The sequence below is a fragment of the Miniopterus natalensis genome, chromosome 17 (assembly GCF_054644295.1).
Source record: "Miniopterus natalensis isolate mMinNat1 chromosome 17, mMinNat1.hap1, whole genome shotgun sequence".
Taxonomy (NCBI): Eukaryota; Metazoa; Chordata; class Mammalia; order Chiroptera; family Miniopteridae; genus Miniopterus; species Miniopterus natalensis.
This window is the reverse complement of record NC_142097.1, coordinates 28,353,230-28,378,754: the sequence shown is the minus strand read 5'-3', so window position 1 is coordinate 28,378,754 and position 25,525 is coordinate 28,353,230. Positions and strand designations below refer to the sequence as shown.

Sequence of the window (25,525 nt, the reverse complement as noted above, 5' to 3'; positions counted from 1 at the left end):
ACACTGGTAGCTTAGTTTCCAGATCATTTTACATAGGAATACTGCCTGACTTAAATTTATGTTTTAGTCCTGATTTTGTGAAGCATTATTTTTTATTGCCCTTGCCGGGGTGATTTGTATACTCTGGAAGAAAACAGATACAATTTATAGTCACAAATATATGTAAGTATTTTTCCGTTGTCAGCCTGACTAATGCAGTATGCTTGGTTGTTCAATATTTGCAAAGTTTGGAATATCTTCTTTTTTGTTAGTGAAAGCATTATATAGATTTTTGAAGGCTTAATGTTTTCTTATGAAACTATAAGCAAAGGGTGTTTCAAAAGAAATAAGATTGCGTAAGAACTTGCAGGCAACAAGATTTAAATTTTAGAATTGCTCTTCAGAATAAGAATTATGTTTTCTAAAATAGTGTAATTATAAACCAGAAGTTAGGGGAGCACATTTCATATCAGTAAAACCCTGCCATCCAGATAATACAGTAAACTATTTGATTTCTCCCTGAAGGTCAATGTTTGGGCAGTGAACCGCTACCCCACAAGTAGGGTCATAACACCCTCTCTTTCTTGTATAGAATTTTCAACTCCCCTGAAGCTAAAATTTATTTGAGAGTCAGGAACCGGGATTACCAGACTCTCAGAATCTAGAGATAATCTCCTCCGTCGTCTACCCCCAACACACACACACACCCCTTGTTTTTAGAAATACCAACCATGCTTGCATAGTTAGTTCTGTTCTCAGTATCCTATGCAACACAGCTTTCCTAGCCATATAATGCACTTTTCTTGCCACGCTTGTAAGTAAAAGCTTACTTTAGTTTGACTTGATATTTAGAGAGGAAGATGCCAATTGGGAAGAAGCCTGTCAGTTTGTCGAGCCTGCCCATGACAGGTGGGGTGCGGAGGAGCTTCTCTGGTGACGAAGAGTTGACTCCTCCTCCATATCGAACCCTTCCAGCACAGACAGCCCCGGAGGCCCCCCCACCTCCCAGCACTAGCCGAGAGTTCAGGCCCAGCCTCAAAACAGGTAACTAGTTACATCAGCACCTCAGGTACTGCAGAGGGTCGAGTCTGGGCAGGGTGGTGGGGGACAAAGCATGGTCCGGCATGACAGGTGCTGACTCATTAAATTTTTCTTTTCTTTCAACTAAAAAAATTCATTTTCACTAGTTCTTGGTAGTCACTTCACTAAGATGAATCATCGAGGAAGGAAGAATTTTTAGTTTTGTTATAAACCATTTCTGAGCTTCGAATTAGGGTCAAGTTACAATTTCAGTTTATGGAATTGTGAGACAACTTGGACTAGTTCATGGTTTCATTAAAATAGTTGAACATCTGCATTACAGAGTTCTGTGTGACTTGACCTGGCAGAGAAATGTGCCATTAGGGATTGGTCTGATTAATCAAATCCAAAGAGGAGGCTTCGGTCATAGCATTCCATAGCGTCTCATTGTCTCATGCATTACAAAGGATGTGTTTTGTGTTTCAGTGTAATTTTGGTTCTGGTAGTAACATTTACCACAATCTTTAGTTGAATAGCATGGACTTGGAAAATGCAATACCTGTATAATTTTGGTGTTGAATTTGAGTGAAATTTATTTCCATAATTTCATGTTCATTTATGTACAATGATTAATTAAGTATATTATACTTAACTTGAATTTTAATTGGTCAGGCCAAGCTGGTAGATTGTAAGGAAGACTATAAAAGGTTCTGCCCTTTGTAATTGCCAAGAACAAATATATTATCATAGACTATCAGAAACACTTCACTTGCATGTGATGAACTTTAGTAGACGCAAGAACAGATGAGATAGCTTGAAAACCAAAGTTGTGTGCCTTGGCATATATTCTGCCACATCCTAACTGTTGCTTTTATGTATTTATTTATTTATTTAAATATATCTTTATTGATTTAAATATATCTTGACTTCAGAGAGAAGGGGAGAGAAAGATAGAAAGAAACAACAATAATGAGAGTCACTGATCGGCTGCCTCCTGCACTCCCCCTACTGGGGATCGAGCCTGCAACCAGGGCATGTGCCCTGACCCAGAATTGAACCACGATCTCCTAGATCATAGGTTGATGCTCAAAGGCTGAGCCATGCCAGCTGGGCCTAACTGTTGCTTTTATCTTTTTTTTTTTTTTTTTTTTTTTCCTAACTGTTGCTTTTTAACCAGATTGTTTTATCTAACCAGCATTGTTTAAAATGCCTTTTGAACATTGAAAACTCAGGTGGGACCTGATCTCTTCTCATTCCTCTGTTTGCTAATTTATTTGCAAACAAATTGGTTGGTTGGTTGGTAATATTTTTGCACCTCAAGTTACTGGCCTTTTTTCTTTTTTTTCTTTTTTTTCCATTTTAAGATGTGTTCTTTAGCTTTTGCCTCCCTAACAGTGTTATTAGTTCATCTTGATCCTTCCCAGTCTGTTTTCTCTGATACCCTTTATCTAGAGGAAATTGTTATATATCTATATCTATATACATATCTATATATATGGAGAGAAAGAAAAAATAGAACTGAAAATCCAAGTTTATTTGCTCTTTAATGGAAAAGACTTCAAAGTCTAAAGAACATTACAGTTTTCTTTGTCTCTTTAATTTTTTTCTTTTTGTACTTGTTACTTAGGAAATAGTCTTCTTCAGCCTAAGTAATTACCTATCAATATTGTGAGCTCTGGATATATTTGAATTTTTATTGGATTTTAGATGTATTGTCTCTAAACACTAGACTGATTTTGGAGACTAGTGTCACATTTTGTGAGAGGTTACTGATTCGTGTAAAATAGAACTTGACTTCTAGGATTGACAAAACCCAGGAACTTAAGAGTAGATGCATGGGATGGAGACCACAGGCCTCAGATGATTCTTTCTTCCACCATTGTCTATAGTGTCTTCTGAGCAGGGGCACATCTGTGGGACTGGTGTGATTTTACACTGGTGAAACTGTAGGGACTACGATATCTCAACTATGTAAAAGCTACAGTTGGTTAGCTGTTGAGTATGTTATATTTATGGACTTTGTGATTTCCATTAGCTTATCTCCTGAACTGTTAGTGATCAGAGTCAGCAAAGTGACTTCCTTTTAAAAATAGAGCTAAGAAATGCATTTGTGTAGAAAGCGAATTGTAGCCACAGGATCTATTTTATTTCATCCATCCTTCATTGAGAATAAGACCTGGAAAGGAGAAATGATTAGTGTGAAGGTATCAGGCAGACTTTAGCTTAGGTTCCATTAAAACAAAAACTGCATTAAAACATTCCACATCTGAGTGAATGTTTCACCTTTATCTTGAGTTACTTTTTTTTAAGCACATTGTTTCCATATTTAACATGAGTAGAAGCATAATCCAGAAATTTGTTGTTAATAGTAAACGCACATAGTTTCAGGATGTGCTTTATAATCTCAATTTACCTTTCTTGCATTCAAAAAATAAACATCTGTTTGACTGGAACATGTTTGGTCTTGAAGCACGGTAATTCTTTTATCATTCATTTAGCCATCTGATCATCCTATAACAAGGTATTATTTTAATCAACCTTTTATTGTGGGTACTGCACCTTTAATGAAACTTGGGTTTTTCTTTTCGTATGTTTATTTTCATGGTATTGTTCAGATGTCCTTAACAATTAATGCATGTTGGTTCAATTTGAAGCATTTTTATTATATTAAATAATTTTTTAAAGAAGGAAAACTGCACAGTCCTGTTTGCTTTACCTTCCAGCAGTCTGACTGGTATTTGTTTTGTTATTGTTATAGGTATAGTGTATTCGCTTTTCTGTCTTTGGGCTATTAAGTTTTTTAACATCATTACCAAAACAAGTAACAAAGTGAAATAAAAGGAATTGGCATCTCTGAAAAGATTATTCTTTAAATTATTAAATAAGATGTCAAAGCATTATTTTTGAAACTAATCTTTTGTAACTAAAATCAGCATGGGATTTTTCTGTGACCACATTTGAATACGGTACATCATGGTGACACTATGGAATTACTACTTTATGACAACTTAGTTGGCTTACTATTTATCTAAACAGAGTCCTTATTCTCAGAAATTAACTTTTTTTCTGTATAAGCAGTTCTCAATTTACATTCCATATATATGCATCTCCTCACTCCAGTTGTAATAAAAAGATCCAAAGTGGAGGATACTGAACACTTTTCCCTGTTTTGGAGCCAGTGCCTGCAGGAAGCAAGCGGGTGTACTCAGTGACTCAGGCACACAGTGATAGGTGTGTGGGAGCCCTTTGCTGCCGCAGCTGAACTGACAGCAGCCAGTCAGCTCCCACTGCTCATAACCCTTCAAGAATGCTAGTCTCATGTTGCCAGGGTTTTATGTGAAATCTCTTGGTTTCAAAATACTCATGCAAGTTTAAAAGAACCATGAGACATGAGTAAGACGGGGAAAGCACAGTTTGTTACCTCAGATTTAGCAGATCTGTGTGAAGAAGTTTAGCATTGCTCACCATGGGATTAGATTCCAGTGAGTAAACTAGCATAGGAGATCGCCTGTCCTTTCAATTATTTAAAACTTGACCAACTCGATTTTTGTTAAACAGTAACTTTTTAGAGGTTGGTTGGTACTAAGACTTGTTTTTAACACTTAGCTGAGATCTTTTCTTTTTCCTTTTTAAGAGAAACATCGATCAGCTGCCTCCTGCACTCACCCTGACTGGTGATCAAACCTGCAACCTAATTATGTGCCCTGACCAGGAATTGAACCTGTACCATTTGGTATATGGGACGACAGTCCAACCATCTGAGCCACACTGGCCAGGACTGAGATCATTTTTATTTAAAAAGTGAGGATGTAGTTTTTTAGAAGGGAGGAGTTCTATAGGAAGTAAGGAGTAGACCTCAGGGAAAGGAATCAGGGCAATCTGAAGTTACAGGGTAATTGTATTGAGGGACAGTAATTTAAGTTTATAAAAAGAGTTAGCAAAATCTCAGAATTAAACAGCCTAAAATTTTTGCGTAAAACTAGTGCTGGGCCCTGGCCAGTGTGGCTCGGTTGGGCTTCGTCCTGTGCAATGAAAGGTTGCTGGTTCATTCCCAGCCAGGGCATATGCCCAGTTTGCAGGTTCGATCAGTAGGGGGCGTGCAGGAGGCAATCTGTGTTCCACTCTCACATTGATGTTTTCTCTTTCTCCTGCTCCCTTCCTCTCTCTCTAAAAATAAATAATTTATTTTTTTAAAGACAGGTGCTGGGCTCAGCAAAGAAAAAATTCTTTGTCTTCATTCTTGCCCATGCATTAGAAAGAGGCCTTCTGTCATTAGAAATTCTGACTAGTATGACTTGAGTGGCTACCCAGAAATCTAAACCCCATTGAAAATATTAGAAACAAAAAGAATTGTCCATAAAAATAAAGATCAATTAGAATGTGACCTATTCATAAATTGAGGACTGCCTATACTGCTGGTTTCTTTTCAATAAAAAGCAAGTCATCAGATATGAACTCAGGCAATACGGCTGTTAAGGGATCCCACTGGTAATGCTAGCCATTTTACACCAATGATTTTCTCATTGCTGATGCCAATAAATTTTTATTTTACCTAAAATGATGAAGTTGTCCATGATTTTAGTTTTACTATGTGTTTAATATCAGTTTAATATTTGTTTAATAAGTTATTTATTTTATGTGTATATGATTCATATTCCATTATAGATAATATTTTATATTTGTAATGTTTTTTAACTTTTTAATATCAGATTTATATCTCTTCTGCAGGGAGTCTTTTTAGTAAAGGTACTCCTTGGAGTTAAGATTATTTTAAAGTCATATTTATTGTGTTGTTACTTATTAAGTATAGTTCAGGACCATGCAAGAAAATACATCATTGTATAGACATTGACATAAAAGTGAATACTTAACCATAAGAAAAATTCTAATTCTTTTAGTAAAATTAGCGATCCCTGTTATCTTTAGTATTTTGTTGAAGATGGCCATTAGGCAGTGGCCAGTATGTACTATTGTTCTATTTTGGAATTTTCCTTTACTGCTAATACACCTTGAAAATTAAAATTACTTAAGTGCTTTTACTTAACTGTAAAGCTGGTGGAATATGAAGATTAAAAGCAATCTGAATATTCTAGAAAGGCATAATATCCCGTACGTTTATCTCTCTTGTGCAGTGACTACATTGCAGCTGAAGGAGGAGTTGATAGATGGAGAGGACTATAATTTCCTCCAAGGAGCATCTGATCAGGAAAGCAATGGCTCTGCCAACTTCTACATCAAACAAGAGCCCTGAGGCGGCTTCGAAACTGAGGGTGGGAGGGGAAGACTTTTACACGGGACTGATTTGTAATCAATCCAGCTGTACAGCGGGGCTATTCTACTGGGACATTTTGCTAAACAGAAAATTTCAGTTCCAGATTTTTCAGGTGGGCGGGGAAACTATTTTAGTCGCGGGGGGAAATTTTTCAATTTATAAAGATGGACAATTTTTGTGTTGTATTTGAAGCTTTTGAAAGAATTTTGTAATATTTTACACATTTGGATTTATGTGCATTGTTAACAAGAACTGAAATTCTAACTTTTTTGGTAAGATTAAAGTTTAGGTAGCAGGATTGAAGGAAATGATTTAAGAAGGATATAGTTGTAAATGCAAGTGAACTGTCAATACAAATGAACCTTTTTGGTACCTGTTGGGAGATTTGGGGATTTTAGAAGTTAGGCCAGTCACATCTCCAGCTTCCTTTGCTGCAGAAATATGCAACTGAACCCCCTCATGGAGGGTTCATCACCACATGGATCATGGAAAGGGTAATTCTGCTTGTCGGCATTTTATTGCAGCCCATTTTAAATGTTTGTACAGAAATGTTTTTCATTCTGTGAACATTTATTGGAGTTCTATATGAAACTGGAAGAACTCTGGATACTTTTATATGTTCTCCTTTAGTTAAAAAAATGATTAAAATGATCCTAACACTAAAGTGTTAAACTGGAATGGTTGACAACATATACAGGATGTCAGTGTACATGATGAGGTGTTGGGGGAAAATGCAATATTGCTCCAAGTTTATTTCATTTTCCTTTCTAAAAAGTACCCCACAAAAGGGATTCTGATTAGCTCTCTGCCACTTCCCTCCGTCTGTGAGATAATACTTGGTATAACCACACCCCAAAACAGATGTTCTGTATTACCAGGAGAATCAAATTCAAAGTTACCTAAAGCCGAAATAAGTTGAGATTTCAAAATCATTCCAGCTCTGCTTTTAACTATCCTGAATTTGTTAGAAAACTAATTTGAAAGAGAACTTAATTTTCTTAAAATTCCATATATATCTATATAGTATGAGCTGTCTTTATTTGTGTTCAGAATTAGTTTTAACAACTGATTTGGACCATTTTGAACATTCCCTGTTTTGAAATTCACACGGCTTCCTTTCAGAAAGGATCTAAGGGTAATTGGTGAAAGGTTTGCTCTCTGCATTTTCTAACTTTCTGAGTTGTGACTGAATGAGAGAGCTCTAGCGTTTACCAGTGAGGTTCATAAACTCAACTCTCAGGAATTTACTGCATCTGTTCTAGAAGCGCTTCTGGGTCTTAGCCTGGCCTCTTCAGAGTGGTAATGCTGACCGTCTCCTCTGGAATAGAGGTCAGGCTAATTAGAAATTAATCAAAATGATTAAACTACAGTCCTTCAACTTATGGAATGCTTTAAAAAATGTCAATGGAAAGCCCCAGGAGACCATTTTAGGTAAGATTTTTGTTTGAATTTTAAAATGCATAGAACATTAAAAACCAGCAATTTATTTTCTAAAATAATGCTCTACTTTTGGGAATACTAGCATTGGTAATACGCACAGGTTTACCTCATTCTATGCAAGAAGGGTTAATAACGTAAGGTTTTGTAGTTGCTACTGGAAGTAAAATTTGTTACTTTATAATGTAAGAATGTATGGAATCGCATGTCAACATTTCTTAATACTGACTCTTTAGGGGCATAAACGCAGATCATATCAACGCCAAGTTGATTCTCATGTGTCAAATATATGTGAACTCAGCTGTTAAATTACTGGATATTTATCTTAAACAACATTACTGAGAGGGACCTACTGTAAATGTGACATCCTCACACTTCCCAAATCTTTAACTTTTAAAGATCTTCCCATAAACTTAAAGCCTAGAAGACTTCCAAAGCAAGAGTTACAACAGTCTTTATTCTCAGACTCAGTGAATTAAACCCAGGACTCTGATTTCATGGTATGGGCACAAGAAGCCAGTTGTATGGCGTGCTCTACCAGTACCTTGGGCCGAGAGGCTCCATAGGGAACTGAGTAAGTCAGGAGGGATTTGATTTGGAGCCTGGTAATTAGTTCTGTGAAATGCTCATTTGTTTATAAGCTTCCAGTTCTAGAGCAAAACCAGGCTCTGAGTATTTTTTAATTTCCCGCCTATTCATGAAGGTGTTTCTTGTCTTGATCCCATCACCAACAGTTAAAGGTTGGTAAGGACTTTCTACAGTCTAAATGCAATCTGAAGCCCTAGTCATTGTTCAGACTCTGACTCCTCCTGCCAGTGAACAGAAAATAAGTCAGTGCAGAGGAGATTTATGTATTAGCCATAACTCCAGTTGTACAACTCAATAGCCCCATTATCTTTTACGGTTCAAAATGTACTGCTGACCTTGGGTTTGTTTTTGTTTTTGTTTTTTCCTGGTAGGATTATTTGGGGCTTTTGGTAGTTTAAACTCTCTAACCTTTTCTTTGCTGTGTATGAGGAAAGCTAAAGCTGTTATCAACTTCTTATTCTACGGATACTAACACGGGTTTTCAGTGTTTGTTTGTTTTTATTATTATTAATTTTGCGTGATGTGAATACCCTCTCCCATCAATATTTGTATTATGGTGCTATATATTTGGTAATGATTCTTTACTATTGGGAAGGGATTTTAAAAATACTGTGATTAAACTGGGTTTCTTCCTTTGATTTTCATATTTTAAATAAAGCCACAGTCATTTATACAAAAGAAAAGCATCTGTCCCTGGGCAAATCTTTTGAGGACAGAGGTCAAAGTAAACTGCATAAGGTTTTTACATCATTTCTGTATGTATTTGATATATAGACCAATATCTGTACAAATTTAATCTTTTATTTTCTTGGTAACTTGTGATCATTGAGAAAGTATTTGAAACTTTCTCAGGAAGTGTATATAATGGCGTGAAAAATTCTTCAGAGAAATTTATGTTCCTTTCATTTTTACCAAATTGCAGATTTTCCAGCATGGATGTGAAAGCATTAAAATTATAACTTTGTGTACAAGATGAAAATAATTCACTAAATTTGCCCTTTTTTACACAAAATAAAATGTTAAAGTTAAGTTGTATTTGAGCAATTCTTTACTACGCCTTGGTCTTTGAAAGGTTTCCTTCCCTTATTGAAGCTGCCGAGCGCCTTCTGTAAGCAGCCGGGCCCCTGGGAAGGTCAGGTGCGCCCCTGTGAGCCGAGCAGCAGGTGAGGCGCGTCCTGCTGGCCGAGTGGACCGGGGACCTGGGACCAGGGCGGGAGGGGGCGGCGAGGCCGCGTCTGAGCTGGGCTGTCGGCTGCAGCTGGGCAGTGGTGAGTGCGAGCCTCTTGGGGGATTTACTTTTGTTTGTTGTGTTTTAAATCCTTGTCTGAGAATGTTTTTTATTTAAGAGAGAGAAGGGGGGGTAGACGATCACTTGATCAGTTGCCCCCTGTACACACCCCAAGTCGGGATTGGACACCCGGGATCACACCCAGAACCTGGGCACTGCCCCAATACAGGAATCGAGCGGGGACCTGTAGGTGTAGGGAGCGGCATTCCGACCGACTGAGCCAAGTCTGCCAGTGCTGGTTTTTTGTTTTAATTTTTTTTTTTAATTTTTAACATTTTAATACAGATCAGGGTGTCTGGTTCATTTCAGCTCCTTCACTGCCAAACCTGGAGGTAGGGACGGCTTCAGTTTCTCTGCCTTCTCTTTGTGATGACCAAGATATAAAGCTGTCTGCTGCCTCGGACTTTAAACTTCTCATTATCTTTATTTTTCTTGATACTGACAGATTAGGCATCCTTTCGCCTGGCTGTGAGCAGGAAGTTCTTGACTTCCTCAATTTTGCAGCGAGGTGCAGAGACTGCGTGGCAGCACCTCGGATTACTCCCCCCTTCACTGGGTACCACCCAAGAGGCCAAGGGGTATTTAAATAACCGTAGCTGGAACATGGTGTTTTGGGGTTGGCTTGCTTGCTAGGAAACTTTTTTTTTCAAGCTCTGTTAACCTCTTAAGCAAAGTCCAAAGGAAGTAAATAAATTGTCCCAGCCAGCTGGTGCTGTTTACATTAAGAGGGAATGGAAAGACCTCTCCTCTACTAATGACCAACTCTTTAGAAAATTATTCAACTTCTGCAAAAGCAGCTTGTAGAGAATTTCATGGATGTAAGACAGTAATGAGATGGACTGGGTCTCTTCCGGGGTTAATTTCATCCCACTTTAGAAAAATATAATGCATTCCAAGAAAAACAGATGTAGAACCCAGTTTCTGCCCATTTCCTACCTTAAATGGTCTCAACAGTTGCCCTCATAAGTTGGAATTCCCTAATAAGTTGGCTCTCATTTACTATCCCATGAGCTTTGAGATTATATATATATATTTTTTTTTAGAGAGAGGAAAGGAGAGGGAAAAAGAAACATCTATATCTGCTGCCTCCTGCATATTACCACCTACCAGGGATCGAGCCTGCAACTGGGGAATGTGCCCTGACCTGGAATCAAACCAGCAACCCTTCAGTGCACTGGACAATGCCCTGCCAACTGAGCCACACTGGTCAGGGCTAACCTTAACTTGACTTGAAACAAGAATCTTGACATTTTTTATACCAAGCAGTCAGTGAGTTTGTCATTGTCGTATGTAGCAGTATGTGTTAAAAGTGTAACACTGAGCCCAGCCAGTGTGGCTCAGCAGCTGAGCATCAACCCATGAACCAGGTCACAGTTTGATTCCCAGTCAGGGCACATGCTTGGGTTCAGGCTCAAACCTGGGTAGGGGGCGTGCAGGGGGCAGCCAGTCATTGACTCTCTCATCATTGATGTTTCTCTCTCCCTTTCCCTCTCTCTGAAATCAATAAAGATATATTTTTCTTTAAAGTGTAACACTGAAAAAAACAAAAACCAAAGGAAAAAAGGTGTAACGCTGAGTCTTTCATATGGAAGTGGCATTTAACTTTTCACCAGTTTCCTAAGAGAAAACATGTATTCATAGACCCACATATTTCTATAACCTCCCAATTTTTATGCCAGACTCTGGGTGATCAGTGCCATTTGGCATTTTAACAACTGCTAATCCAGGAAAATTAACATTGAAAACAGAGATGATGTATTTTGTAACCATTCACTGCTCTCACCCAGGAAACAGGAATGATAAATATTTTACACCAGGGAAGAGAGAAAGCGGTAGGGTTGCACAGAATACGGTGTACCAGCAGGGGGCGAGGCACGAGGACAACTGCATTGCCCTGATGCCCTCATTTTACAGATGTCTGTAGGCTTCCATTTCCTCATACATAACTTGCCCAATTTGCAGTCAACAAAAATATACGTCTGGATGACCGTACGTTCCAAGTTTCAACAAATTTTTTATGCAGAAATACATCAGCTACACTTAAAGCAGGAAACTACCCCAAAGTGTATCTACATCAGCTAAAGGGGTTGGGACATTTATTATGTTCATTACTTCCTTATTGGTTTCCTTAGATTTAACACTACCAGTGCCACACGTGGCCCTCTTCAGCCTCACTACTGCCCACCTAGAGTCCTGAAGTACATCGAGGTGCTGAGAAGGATCGTTCTTCCCTAATAAGCAGGATTAATTAGTTCTGGATAATGCTTTTCTAACCAGAAAACTAAGTCACTTCTTCCAGCTTAGTACCAAGTAAGCACAGGAGGCTGCACCCAGTTTCCAAAGGCTTTATTGGTAAATACGCGTTAGAAAAGATGGATCCTATTGCTTCCAAGTTAATGGAATGAACTGTGGAGCCAAAGGGAACCGACTGATGCTTGTCCACCTCTTATTCATAGATCCAGTCAAAAGCACAAGGCTTGTAGTCAACCAGTTCTTCAGGCTTAAACCATAGGCCGATTTCTCTCTCAGCACTTTTGACTGAATCACTGCCATGAATGATGTTCCTAAGAGAGAACAAATACTAGTTACCACATTTTGAAGCGCAAAAGGCTGTTTAATGGATAAAGCAAAGGACAACCACTGCAGACCTTTTCAGCCAGATTTCCACTTAAAGCAGGAAACTACCCCAAAGTATTTCCGCTTAAAAGCAACTATAAAAGTACTTCATCCAAAACACTCCTTGGTTCAACTTTATTATGCTTCCAAGTTTCCCCCCTTTGAAATAGTTGCTAGTGCCCTGGCCGGGTAGCTAAGTTGGTTGGAGCAGCATTCCCATGCGCCAAGGCTGCGGGCTGGATCCCCAGTCGGGGCACATCCAAGAAACAACCAATGAGTGCATAAATAAGTGGGACAACAAACTGAAGTTTCTCTCTCCTTTCTAAAATCAATAAATTTAAAAAAATAAAATAAAAGTGCTCATACCCCAGGAATGCTGTGCCACAAAACATTCCTCCTCTAATTTTGAAAAATACAGGAACAGTCAAACGAACCCAGACCAAAACCTGAACTGGCTGTGATGTATTCATTATCAAGGGCATTTTTCTGCCACATTTTCTTAACACTAATTTGCAAAGCCCAACCAAGATATTCATGCTTATTGGCAATCCCTTTATTCCACTGGAATCTCATAACTAATGTTTTTGTACAGATTTTGTATAGGTAAGGGGCCCAAAAGGTTAAGTGGCAGACCCATGGTCATAGTGCCACAAATAGGAAAACCAAGGCTTAGAACCCGTCCTCTCCTGATACTCTGCACCTTCAACTGTCACATGCAGCTCCCTTGTGCAATGTCTTGGTTAAAATTTGAAGTAGCCTAGGGAAGTAGCTATTTAAAAACGCTTCCATCCGATGATAATTACCACCTAATTTAGAACTTCAAATTCTTCTCAAATTGGGATATGCCAAATAATGTTTCATAAGTGGCCCTCGGGACTTACCTGCCAACTTGAATGCAAAAGTCTCCGCGAATGGTGCCTGGCTTAGAATCTGCTGGATTGGTCTCCCCAAGCATCATTCTCCCCGTCTTCACCACATTCAGCCCCTCCCAGACCTTGTGAGGGGAAAGGACTTGCATCAGGTCTGCCATTCAGAACAAACATTTACCCCTGCCCCGAACAGCACACATCAATCAGACCAATCAGTGACCTGAGTATCAGCTAACCCCAGGAGACAGTAGGGGGCCTAGATAAAATACTCCATCTGGGATACAGGGACAAAGTCTACCCAACTGGGCAACTTCCCAGTCTAGCTGAGAGGAAGACAATGCTGAAGAATCCTCATGCAGCACAAACACCGAGATGGTGATGAGAGGGGAGCGAAAAGTGACGGAACTGGAACAGGATCGGCGGGAAGCGCGTCCCAGAACACTTAGAGCAAGGGACGGCGAAAACTGACAAGAAAGGGGAAAGAGTATTCCAGGGAGAAGCAAAGAAGAAAAGGTCATCCTCACAGAACAGGAGGAAATAGATCTCTCTTCTCAACAATTTCAGTGGCTCCCTACTGTACCCTCTACTTCTAGTCTCTTCACTCCCAATTGGACATTAATGCCACAGGAAGAAATAGACTGCTTTGTTTCTAGCTTGGGGTTACACAGAATGTTCTCTAAGCTCTGATTCCCCTTCCTTTCTCCTCCCAAGCTCCTCGTTGCTCTGTTAACTAAACTCCAGCAGGCTCCATCTGTAAAACAAGGAATTAGCTGGGGGAGTAGCTGGGGAAGACGTCTAAAGAAAATGACACAGTCACTGACCAAGGCCGGTTACTGTCAGCCCTTATTTTCCTTGGTTTCCCTTCCTCCCCCCAAGCACTTACCATGGCCACCACAGGCCCCGAGTTCATGTACTTCACCAGCCCAGGGTAGAAGGGGCGGTCTTTCAGGTCAATGTAGTGCTGCTTCAGGAGGTCCTCAGAGGCCTGCCATTGAAGAGAAGGCACCAGTTGGCAACTAAACAGCAAAAGGCCCAAATATGGCTCCATCCCCTTCTAAGAACCTCCCATTAATATGGTAGCTTCTTTAAAAGTCCAATTTAGTATTTCAGCCCACATTCATAAGGTGTGTCTATTTAAAAAAAAAAAAAAAAACACCCGGCCAGGCGTGGCTCAGCAGTTAAGCCATCTACCTAGGATCCAGGCGATCAGGGTTTGATTCCCGGTCAGGGCACATGCCCAGGTTGGGGGCTCGATCTCCAGTCGGGGGTGTGCAGGAGGCAGCCGATCAATGACTCTCTGATCATTGATGTTTCTCTCTCTCCCCTTCTCCTTTCCTCTCTCTGAAATCAATATAGTAAATTATATTAAATTCAAAAATCCCATCCAAACCATGAAACTGACCCTATTTTATATCAAAAGATTGTTCTGCTCATGACAACACCCTCATAATGTCAATGACCTTGTGGATGCCACAATCCTTAAGTAGATGGTTTGAGGCTCTAGATCTAGGGAGGTAAGTGCTGGATGCAATTGAAAGAAATATGCCAGATGGAAGGTCCTAGCAGACTCCGCCGGCCCTTCACAATGCCCGCTGAAACATCGTAGATGTTAACGGGGAGCATTCTCCTCTTCACTGATGGGCTTGGTTAAAACGTCAGCACTTAAATACTTATCCCTTAGGGCCAGCTCTGTGCGCCCTAGGTTTAACGTGGAAAACACCGTCACTGCCCTACGCCAAAGGGAGCCTGCAGAGAAAGGGCCGAGGAGGGGACAGCCCACCTAAAAGCTCAATCATCTCAGCTGCCAGCGAAAACAAGAGGGTCCCAAGCCTCCCATCTGGGCTCGGGTGGACCCACGTGCGCCAGGGGCCGGGGCCGGGACCCGGGACGCCCGCTTTCTCCGCTCTCTGCTGCCCCCCTGCGACCGCCCGGCAGGTGACGGTCCCCGGCAGCCGCGGCGAGGAAGCCGGTCGGGGCAGGAGTCACGTTACCTCCGCTTAACCTTCCCAAGGGCGTCAGCGCTCCCGGGGCCGGGGGGGGGGCGCCGGGCCCGAGGGCACAGGGATTCCCTCGGGGGTGGAAGCAGCAAAAGTGGGGAGAAACCCGGCTGCGTTGAGACGAGGCGCAGACCAGACCCCGCCGGGGCGCAAACACCCCGCGGCCGAGCTGCTGAGGGAGAAGGGGAGGGGGGCGCGCACCCGAAGGAACTTCATGGCCACGAGGCGGAACCCCTTCTGCTCGAAGCGCTTGATGATGTCGCCCACCAGGCCTCGCTGCACGCCGTCCGGCTTGATGGCGATGAAGGTGCGCTCCGTGTTGGCCATGGTCCTGCGGGCGAGCGGGCGGGTCAGGGCCCGGAGGCCACGCCGACACCGGCGGCGCCGGGACCCTGTGGCCGCCCCGGAGCCCACGTGGGTGCGCCCGCCCCGCCGCCCCCCCACCCTCCGCGGGCGCACCAGCCCCGCCGCCGCAGCAGCTGCGCGACACGTGGCCGCCTCCGCCCCGCCGGCCCGCTGCCCCTCCGTCCCCGCGGAAGGGCAGGGCCGGGGGCCCGGGGCGCAGAGCCTGCGGGCCCCGCTCGCAGCCGGCGCAGGGGACAAGGGGCGCCCGAGACGGGGAGCCGCCCTGCGCGACGCCAGCGGGTGAGGGGGCCGGGGGACGGGAAGGGGAAAGCGCCCCCGTCGCCTTACGGAGAAGCGGGAGGGCGGACGGCGGCTGCTGCGCTGCGGAGGCGGAGCGGAGACCGGCGGCGACCACCCGAGCGGGAGTCAGCGCGGAGGAGGGGCGCGCGGCGGCCACACCCCGAGGGCGCCGCCGTCCAACCCGCGAGCCGGGCGCCGCCGGAGGCCTCTGCCCACGCCCCGGGTTCGCAAGTGAGGGCTCGGGGCAGGAAGTGGTTTCTTCTCCACCTAGAAGTCCCACGAGTGGAAGGAGGCACGTCCAAATCCAGCTCCCTCCCTCCCCCTCCCCCTCCCCCCCACACACGCAAACCTGCTCCTGGTCTTGAGTTCCCGCCCCGATCAACACCATCTGCTTTCACCCAGAACTGAGCTTTCTTTCCTCCCTCTCATGCACCCCCAGTCCCGAGCCTTCCCGGCGGTGAGACCCCGTTTTCCCCTCCCTGCCCGTTGCTGGAGCCCTGGTTCGAGCCCTCCGCCTGCCTCGCCCGCACTGGCAGCCTCCCGGGGGGCCTTCCCCTAACCTCCCCCGCAGGGCGCCCTGCTCCGACACCCCCCTGACGCTCCATCCTGCTTGGCTGCCCCCCTGCCTGGAAGGGGGCATTCCAACCCCTTAGCAAGGTACCCCCTGCTTTCCACAGTGCGCCCCGCCCCCACCTTCCCAGCCCCAGGAGATGACGCTCCCTGCCCCTGCCCAGCCTGATAGTGGGGTCGGGCTATCCTGAGACACACCCTTGACAAGATTCTAGACTCACAGAAATCAGGCCTGTCACATTTGCAGACAATCCCCACATTCTCTCCCCACCCTTTGGTGGTTGGTGCCCAGCTTCCCTGGGGGAGTCAGCGAGCCCCTCGGTCAGAGCCCCCCACCCCCCACCCCCGTGTCTGTCCTCAGGGCGGTGAGCTGAGGACGGGAACGGTGTCTATCACCCCAGTGGTCTTGGCACTGTACTTATAATCTGTACTCTTAGGTGAGCTGTTTGCCGCTGGTCTGGTCACTACTGATACCTCCTTATGGCTCAGTAACCACCTCTGCCTTTCACCTCTCATTTTCTTGCTGGAACTGAGTCCCTGGACAACCTCCAGGATGGTAGCCTTAGCACTATCACCAGCCCTACCTCTACTCTTTTTTCAGCTTTATTGAGGCATATTTGACAAGTAAAATTTGTATGTATTTAAGATATACGATTAGATGTTCTGATAAACATACAGGGGTGGGGAAAAGTAGGTTTACACTTGTTCATATGGAAAAAGATATGCAGGTTATGATTATTACAATAATTATTATAAACATTGTTTCATGCTCACAACTGTAAACCCACTTTTGCCCAGCCCTGTATATACTGTGAAATGATCACCACCAAATATAACCATTACTTATAGTTACTTTTTTTTTTTTTGGTGTCCAGTGCAAACATGTAAGATCTACCCTCTTAACAAATTTTTTTTTGGTCTTTTTGTGTGTGTGTTTGGTTTGGTTTGGTTTGGTTTTAGCAAATTTCAACTAAACAGTACAGTATACAGTACTATTAACTACAGTCACAGCACTGTACATTAGATCTCCAGCAATAAAAGGTAAGTAAATTCCATCTTGTCTCTGTTAAAGCAACCAAATCAACGTCCTAACAAATCAGAGCTATTTACAAGAGTTCTTCTGCTTCTTTTGAGGCCCTCCCAGGGACCCAGGCCCACTATCCACGTAGCTCGTCTGTTTTGGTGTACTTACTTCTCCCACTCCCCCATTCACTGAGTCCCTGACAGCTTCTCAAAGAGCAGAAAGGATACCTTTCATTTCCAATGAATCCTTTGCCCCCAGGACAGTCTTGGCAACTATGGGGGGTTCAGAATGAGTTACCCCAAGATGTGCCTCTGTGGTATGTGAACTGTTTTGAGCTAAAGGCAACTTTAGCTGCAGGCTCAAGAGAAATTTCTGCCTCTGCCTTAACTACCTAGAACTGAATTAAGGGCCTTGCCCATAATAAGACATTTTCAGAGATGACCTCATTTGACCTACCTGTTGGCAGGGCAAACTAATTCCTGAACATGTATTCTCCCTGCAGTGACCTTTGAAGCCCCAAGATGCCTCACCTTATCCCTAACTCAGAATGTCATATATACCCATTTTCCCTTCTGTCTTTGAAACTCTTATGCATGTGGGATCTCTGACTCTATCATGTATGTGGGGTTCCCATACATGTGTAATTATATTTGGTTATTTTCTCTTGTTAAACTGTCACATGCCTTTTTTTTTTTTCGGGGCACATGTCTATTTGATTATTAGAGCAGGCAAAAGAACTTTGAGGGCAGAGGAAAGTTTCTTCCTCCCCCACACAACCTAGCAGATCCTCTGCAGATGCCCGTTGACTGGCTCAGTGACAAAGGTGGATGGGATGCAGGGGGGAAAGGAACAGGCAAAGATTGTGTGTGTGTATGTGTGATCTCTCAGGCCAATATAAATAATTTATGTAGTATTTATACTCTGTTAGCTCAGGTTAGCCAGAGTCCATGGAAAGAAAAAAAGAATGCAAAGCAATACAGCAACACAAAGTAGCCAACTCGACAAATACTAGTTGGGGTGGAATATTTTAATCTGATGCTAGCACATAATACTGTACAGGGAACACTCACAGCTCCAAGAGTATCCCTCCAGACTATAAGGAAGTTCTCAGAAATAAGTAGATCAGCTACAGTCTGGTCCCCTGCCGTGGGAGGGTCAGGAAATGGAGTGGGAAAGGCACTGTCGGCTGCTTTCACATCACTCGTAGATCCAGTTCTGAGCACAGCTCTTGTAATCTACCAGTTCCTCAGGCCGAAACCACAGGCCAATCTCCTTCTCTGCACTCTCCACAGAATCACTGCCATGGATAATGTTCCTGGATGGGGAAAGAAATGGCCACATTACCAACACCACAAGGGTTAAACTGTCCAGAAGCCCCCCACTCCCATTGCCAGAAAGCCTACAGGCCACAGCAGCAGAAAAAGCCAAAGCTCTGTATCATTAGTTCATGTTCAAAGAAAAACACCACCCTAGCTGAAGGGTTCCGGGTTTGATTCCAGCCAAGGACATGTACCTTGGTTCCAGGCTCGATCCCCGGGCCCGAATGGGGCAAGTGCAAGAAGCAACCAATCGATGTCTCTCTCACATGGATGTTTCTCTCTCTCTCTTTCCCTTCCACTCTCTGAAAAGCAATGGAAAAAATATCCCCGGGTGAGGATTTAAAAAAACCCCACAACTACCATTAATGAAGGATGAAGAATGCCCTCCCTGTCCAGCCGGGTGTGGCTCAGCAGTTGAGCATTGATCTAGGATCCAGGAAATCGCGGTTTGATTCCCGGTCAGGGCATATGCCAGGGTTGTGGGCTCGATCCCCAGTGGGGGGCGTGAAGGAGGCAGCTGATCAATGACTCTCTCATCATTGATGTTTCTCTCTCTCTCCCTCTCTGAAATCAATACAGGTATTTTTTTTTTTAAAAAAAAAGAATGCCCTCTCCATATCCCGCCTTCCTAAAAACTCTGATGCTAGCAGCAAGAGCCTTAGGAAGGACTTTGGCCAGCAAAGTGTACCAGGTTTTCCCCTCTCATCAGGGGCACAAACACAGTGATGTTGACAACCAAAGGTAGAAAGCCTACAAAGCCAAACACCAACTTAAGAGAAAAACAATGAACTGATCTGAAATTGATCTGCGTAAGGTACTATGTCCATCCCTAGCCACAAGAACCCAAATTCTTAGGGCAACTCAGATTTTGGAAAAGGGTAAAAAGCACCAACTCCCACCTGCCAACTTGGATACAAAAGTCCCCTCGGATGGTCCCGGGTTTGGAGTCTGCTGGGTTGGTCTCCCCAAGCATCACTCGGCCTGTCTTCACAACATTCAGTCCCTCCCAGACCTCCAAGGACAAAAGAAGATATGGTCAAGGAAGAAAAACAATCTCAGCAAAAAATCTGAAAACTATTAATTCAAAAAAAAGACAAGTGAAAAGCCCCCTTAATATGACATTCATTCATTGAGCAAATAGATACCTAGATAGATGATTGATGGAGATGATAGATGATAGCTAGATAGACACAGTTTGGTAGATAGATGATAGGTAGATAGATAGATGATAGGTAGGTAGGTAGATGATAGATGGATAGATGATAGATTGATAGATGATAGATGATAGATAGATAGATAGATAGATAGATAGATAGATAGATAGATAGATAGATAGATAGATAGATAGATAGATGATAGATGATAGATAGATAGATAGATAGATAGATAGATAGATAGATAGATAGACAGACAGACAGATAGACAGATAGATGATAGATAGATAGATAGATGATAGATAGAGAGGTGTAGTTTCATTATCTGCCCATCCTCCCTTTCAAGCTGTGTAGGCAAGCAAAGCTATGAAAACAGACACCTACTTTGTCTCAGTCATGACTGCATCCCCAGTGTCTAGGAAAGAGCCTGGCAGAATGATGACTACCAATACATATTTGAAGAAGAATTTCTGTAATAAGTCCTGCCCTCCAGAAGTTATAATCAGGCAGAGCCCTCCTGATCTCGCCCAGCTATGAGTCTTCAGTTCAGCAAGCAGATGTATCTTGTCTTTCGTGGATCAGTGAGCTGACTCATATCTTAACAGTCCAGTCCTCTCAGCCCCAGTTTCCTCTGCATCAATGAGGACCCGGCATCAGAAGCAAGAATCGTAACACTCACTCTCAACTGAGTCATTCACATCAACACCCCACACATGCGCACTCACCATGGCAACCACTGGCCCTGAGTGCATGTATTTCACCAGGCCAGTAAAGAATGGACGGTCCTTCAGGTCGATGTAGTGTTCCTTGAGAAGGTCTTCAGAAGCCTATTCCACAAGGCAGAGAATGAGAACTGGCCCCCAAAACTAAGAACCAGTGGTTATTTCCCACTTACCCATCCTGCAGTTTAAAGCATGAACTCTCAGCTCACTAATTCTGTTCTAACCCAATTCATTCTCAACACTACCAGAGGGGAGCAGTGACCAGGACTAAAAGTGCTTCTTCAGCTTTGTACCAATTTTCCCCCTATTGGCCTTGATTAATCAAAATAAAACTACAGAATATTGGATTCATATCATATTCAGCCATTTCATTTCAGACAAGAAATCTAACAATGCAATGAATTTCCATTCCCAGAGCAAGCCTCAACTAAAATGTTAGAGGAAAGTGAGGGAGGTAGTCTTGCCATTTGATGAGAGGAGAAATGAACCAGGCCATTTCTCAGGGATACTTCACATCAACTCAGAGGCTAAAGGTCCTCGGTGATGATCATGCAATTCTCACCAGTATTTGCAAACCACCCAAAAGTTCACAACATCTAGCAATAAATAATTTTGTTGAAGAAGGAGTTAGAATCTCTCATTACAAGGCTGATATGTGGGAACAAATCAATTTAGCTAAAGTGCAAATCATCTGCTTAGCAGTTCCAACTCGGCTCAACTGTGTTCTCTCTCTGCCGCTTCATATATACTAGTTAAGGGGCTAACAAGTTCCCCTAGTTTTGTTTCATAGTACTGCCCTTCATGAGGTATACTGCACCCTTCAGTGATGCACACAAATGTGGAGATCTGTTGCTGAAAAGCACATCCAGAACATCCTAATGTTCAGTCCCTGTTGAGATGGTCACTTGCCAAAGTAAAATTACAGTCATGTGTTCATTCCATGTTAGCAAGTCACCCTCGCCATCCCTATCTAAATTGAAGGCTTGTGGTAGTTTTCTCACACACACTGGCTTGACCTTCCCTTACCAAAACACTCTTTTATTCTGTTCATTGCTTCTTATTATCTTTTGTCTGCAAAACAGATCACAGACTTTTGGGGGGGTGGGGGGAGCCTCACGTTTTCCTCATCTCCATATCAGATTCAAATAACCCTGCAGGCTCATGGCAGCTTCCCCTCCTCCCACTCTTCACCAAGCCCATATCCTTGTTAGGAAACAGTGGAAAGGAGAAACTGTATGCACCTAGGGGTCAGAGAGACCCGAGTTAAAATCCCAGCTGCATCACTGACAGTGCTTTCAGGCATGTGACTTAACCTCCAAGTCTCGGGTTCCTCATCACTAACAACCATAGGAATGGAATAAGTACCTCTCAGGGTTGTCATGAGGGCTATGTGAGTAAACACATGTGCCCAGCACATGGTAAATGTCCGATTAACAATACTTTGACTTCACTTTACCTTCAAACTTAACATAATATGCAAACTCTCTGGAAAGCATTGTTAGTCCAACACTTGGCTCTAATCAATCCATCGTGCTCTCCCCTCAGCATTAACATCAGTCTGCTCCCTTTAATATTAAAGCAATTTTTCTAAACATCACAAAGGAACTAAATTGCAAATCAAATTAAATTTAAGATGTACTAAGAGAGTCCAAAGTTGAATCTTTTAATAGAGAAAAAGATTGTCCCCTAATATTTTCTTTGAGAATGTGAATTCTCCTTTCCCAGGTTGGTTTGAAGGAGGATTCTTGGACAACCAATCCTGTGCATTTCTTGAAATATTGCTTTGCAGGTGTCTTGCAAGAGCATTTTCTCTCTACTGTTTCAGGTGGGCCTCCCCAAGGGCATAACCACACTTTTCCCCCACACGCCCCAGTGGTGCCTCATCTATGCTAGAAACTAAATGAGTGGTAAATTATGATAGAAAGGTTTCCTTGACGAAAACAACCTCCCTTAAAGGGAAGACACAATCTGCTCGGGAAGCTCAAGAGCAGAGCTAAAACATGCCCAGAGCTTTGAGTCAGTAATCACAGTCCTGCAGTAAATATGGAACTCTGCATTGCTAAGGGAAAAGAGAGGCTATTTTCTAAAATCCCAAATAACTTGGTTTGTTTCAAGATTCAGCTCTAGCCAGTTTTACTCAGTGGTTAGAGTGCTGGCCTGTGGACTGAAGGGTCCCTCGTTCAATTCTGGCCAAGGGCATGTACTTCAGTTGCAGGCTCAATCCCCAGCCCTGCTCGCCGCTCATGCGAGAGGCAACCAATCAATGTGTCTCTCTCACATCAATGTTTCTCTCTCCCTCCCTTCCACTCTCACTGAAAAGCAACTAAAAAATATACTCAGGTGAGGATTTAAAAAAAAAAAAGGCTCAGCCATGATGCCAGGTCATTGAAGAGTTTCCAGGTTTCAGGGCATTTGTGTTTACCTTACATGAGGAAGTCTATGAAGAAGGGGAGGGGAGAAATAGAAACTAATCTAAAATGTTTCCCTATCCTACAAAAGAATAGAAGTAGGAAGAATGAAGTCCACTTACCAGCATGAATTTCATAGCAACAAGGCGGAATCCCTTTTGCTCAAAACGCTTGATGATCTCTCCCACAAGCTGACGCTGGACCCCATCAGGCTTGATGGCAATGAAGGTGCGCTCACTGTTGGCCATGGTCCTGCAGATAGACAGGTGGAACAGCACTGAACAGTGAAATGGCAGTAAATATCCTGCCTACGTCATTATCCTTCTCAGGCGGATTACCCCATAAATCTGGTTTAAATCTGTCATGTCAACTTCAAGTCCCTCTAGTAAAAACCCAGTTCCTCCTCCGTCCTCTCATGTATGAACTAATATTCCAGAGTGGGGAAGTCCAAAAGCAGGAGCTATAACTTCTATCCCATTTAATTGAATACGCTTATATGAAGCATCTACTGTGTACCCAACACTGTGGCAGAAGTAAGGCAGGGGATTAAAAAAAAAAAAAAAAGACACTATCTCTCTCAATCACCCCAACGAGGAAATTGCACTGATAACGTGAAAGTGACATCTAGTACAAGGCAGTACGAAATACTGTTTGACCACTGACTATCATGGTATTAGAACTGGAAGGAGTTTTAGAGACTATTTCATTACAATCCCCTTCATTTTACAAATAAGGAAACAGATCTAGGGCACCTGAATGAGGGCCAAAATCCAGATTTCCCAACCCTATGCAATTTATGCTACATCACAAGATGTAATGAATACTCTGACTAACCAATAAACGTTGGATTGTGGGAGAACTAGAACCATTAGTAATATCTGATACGCGGCATCTGCTGGAAGGAAGCCTAGAAAGCATTTATTCCAGATCCTTCCTTTTACAGAGGAGACAGCTCAAGATCTACTCTGCCTCCACACAAGATGAGAAAGGGGGACCTTCCCCTTGAAAGGCAATCCCTAATGTGGGTGACAGCACCGCCTCCTGGCTCTATCTTCCTGTACTTTAGTTAACCTCCTATTATAGCACCTTAACAATACATTTGAATTTTATGTTTGTGTGTCTGTCTTCCCCAGTGGTCTGTCCCTGGTACCTAGCCACAGGGCGTAGAACTAAATAAATGAAAAAAAAAAAAAAAAAAATGTCTTAAATGATAGCCACCTTGCCCCTCCAAGAAAAAGAGACAAAGTCCAATGACGGGCAGAGAACTCCTGATAGAAGCTCGAGACACGCAAGAATTCGCCAGGACAAAATGTGGCTCAAGAGCCAGAAACGGTCCCTAAATATATGTCCCTCCCCGCCCACCCGGACACACTTTTCATTCATTCCGCAATCACACACTGAGCGCCAGCTCCGGGCCCGGGACTGCACCCGACAGGGGCAAGCGAGGCACAGCCCGCAGTGCTCGCGGTCTGCAGGGAAAGGCAGCCACCAGCCAAAGACAAAGGCGAGTCCACGTGGCGTGGGACGCGCGCGGACAGGTTTGCACCTGCCGACAGCCGCTCCCCCGCCCTTCCTTCCCACCCGGCCCCCCTCGCCACCTCTCAGAACTCCTACGACCCCCTTCACCTCCCCGCTCCCCAACACCATGGACCTCCCTTTCCTCTCAGGACCCCGAACCCTTCTCACCCCTCCAGCTGCTTGAGCTCCAACTCCGCCTCCTGTCGCCCGCACCGGAAACACGCCCCGGCCCCACGTGGTTCCCGGTACTCGCACGCGCGGAACCTTCCTGCTCAAGTTGGCTACCGGGAAGAGCCCCTTTTGCAGAACACCGCTTGCCCACGCTTCTTCTGGTGAGTCGGACGTCATTCTAGGGAGCAACTTCCCCGATCTTTGACTTCCGGCGCTGCTTTTTCCTGCTCTTCCGGCACTCTGCCGCCATCTTTTTTTCTTTTCTTCTCTCTCTTTTTTTTTTTTTTTTAAGATTCTGTGACTCACTTCCTTCGTTCTGGAGCAAATCGGCTTCCCGGAAGGTGGCGCTCCTACTTTGCGTGAAGTCAAAACGCGCGTCCGACTCTGAGGTAGACGCCTTGCTTGACGTTTACTCCTTCTTTGCGGGCTGTCAAACAATAAATTCTTTATTGAGGACCTAGTGTGTGCCAGGCACTGTTCTAGAGCCTGGGGCCTATAGCAGTAAACTCTGTTGGTACTTCTGTTGGGGTTAGGAATGGGGGCAAACAATAAACAAATGTATATGGCATTATGTAACTGCTGTTAAAAAAAAATAAAGGGGGGAAAGAGGAGAGATGAAAGGAGTAAACTATTTTAAAAGGTTGGCTGAGGAAATCTCTCTCAGGAGAGGTGACAGTAGAATAAATGTGCATGAAGTGAGGGAGCAAGTTCGGTGGTTCTCTGAGCGCTGTTGTAGGAGGCATGCGGGGTGGCGAATGCAGCTGGAGGGGGGCTAGGGGGTGCTCTGCGGGAAGCCCCTGGAGTATTTTGAACAGGGCATGGCATCATCCGGCACACTTTTTTTTTTTGGTAAATCTGACTGCTATAGGAGGAATGGGGGGGGGGGTGAGATGCAAAGTGGAATCAGGAGTCTTTTCAAAAAACGGCT

General features: G+C 43.6%; 3 protein-coding genes and 1 pseudogene across 9 annotated transcripts in view; 1 reads left to right on the top strand and 3 right to left on the bottom strand.

Moving 5' to 3' along the window:
* Positions 1 to 9,325, top strand: part of MBTD1 (mbt domain containing 1) — a 45,790-nt gene extending 36,465 nt beyond the window's left edge. For 5 of the 6 annotated variants that reach the window (XM_087826216.1, XM_016203369.2, XM_016203367.2 and 2 more), the window contains one exon: positions 6,132 to 9,325. In XM_087826216.1, the coding sequence (XP_087682342.1) occupies positions 6,132 to 6,250 (119 nt within the window). In that variant the 3' untranslated portion in view covers positions 6,251 to 9,325. Of the gene's footprint in view, positions 1 to 831; positions 1,024 to 6,131 lie in introns of all 6 variants that reach the window. The other variant, XM_087826217.1, reaches the window with a different exon arrangement.
* Positions 9,326 to 9,884: 559 nt separating this feature from the next.
* LOC107529815 (large ribosomal subunit protein eL38 pseudogene) lies at positions 9,885 to 10,189 on the bottom strand (annotated as a pseudogene).
* A 1,725-nt stretch (positions 10,190 to 11,914) lies between these two features.
* On the bottom strand, positions 11,915 to 15,838 carry NME2 (NME/NM23 nucleoside diphosphate kinase 2). Its single transcript, XM_087826215.1, has 5 exons — positions 15,760 to 15,838; positions 15,268 to 15,397; positions 13,953 to 14,054; positions 13,082 to 13,194; positions 11,915 to 12,148 (listed from the first exon to the last, which is right to left on the bottom strand). Exons 2-5 carry the CDS (start codon positions 15,391 to 15,393, stop codon positions 12,031 to 12,033), a joined length of 459 nt encoding a protein of 152 aa, XP_087682341.1. The 5' UTR covers positions 15,394 to 15,397; positions 15,760 to 15,838; the 3' UTR covers positions 11,915 to 12,030.
* Positions 15,839 to 18,314: 2,476 nt separating this feature from the next.
* Positions 18,315 to 24,650, bottom strand: NME1 (NME/NM23 nucleoside diphosphate kinase 1). 2 transcript variants are annotated; one of them, XM_016203373.2, is made up of 5 exons: positions 24,595 to 24,650; positions 23,031 to 23,160; positions 20,504 to 20,605; positions 19,524 to 19,636; positions 18,315 to 18,620 (listed from the first exon to the last, which is right to left on the bottom strand). In XM_016203373.2, the coding sequence occupies exons 2-5, from the start codon at positions 23,154 to 23,156 to the stop codon at positions 18,503 to 18,505; spliced, it is 459 nt and encodes a 152-aa protein (XP_016058859.1). In that variant the 5' UTR covers positions 23,157 to 23,160; positions 24,595 to 24,650; the 3' UTR covers positions 18,315 to 18,502. The 2 variants fall into 2 exon arrangements, with proteins under 2 accessions (XP_016058859.1, XP_016058858.1); XM_016203372.2 differs by lacking the exon at positions 24,595 to 24,650 and adding an exon at positions 24,281 to 24,407.
* Positions 24,651 to 25,525: the final 875 nt, after the last annotated feature.

What these genes read in the sequence shown, in the direction of transcription:
- NME2 (XM_087826215.1), bottom strand. Translation starts at nt 15,393, where the DNA reads ATGGCCAACACGGAGCGCACCTTCATCGCCATCAAGCCGGACGGCGTG. An exon ending in TGGCCATGAAGTTCCTTCGG is followed by an intron (nt 14,055 to 15,267) that starts GTGCGCGCCCCC and finishes CTTCAATGGCAG; the next exon opens with GCCTCTGAGGACCTCCTGAA. An exon ending in TTTTGCATTCAAGTTGGCAG is followed by an intron (nt 12,149 to 13,081) that starts GTAAGTCCCGAG and finishes GTTCTCTCTTAG; the next exon opens with GAACATCATTCATGGCAGTG.
- NME1 (XM_016203372.2), bottom strand. An exon ending in CAGGGCCAGTGGTTGCCATG is followed by an intron (nt 19,637 to 20,503) that starts GTGAGTGCGCAT and finishes TTGTCCTTGGAG; the next exon opens with GTCTGGGAGGGACTGAATGT. An exon ending in TTTTGTATCCAAGTTGGCAG is followed by an intron (nt 18,621 to 19,523) that starts GTGGGAGTTGGT and finishes TTCCCCATCCAG; the next exon opens with GAACATTATCCATGGCAGTG.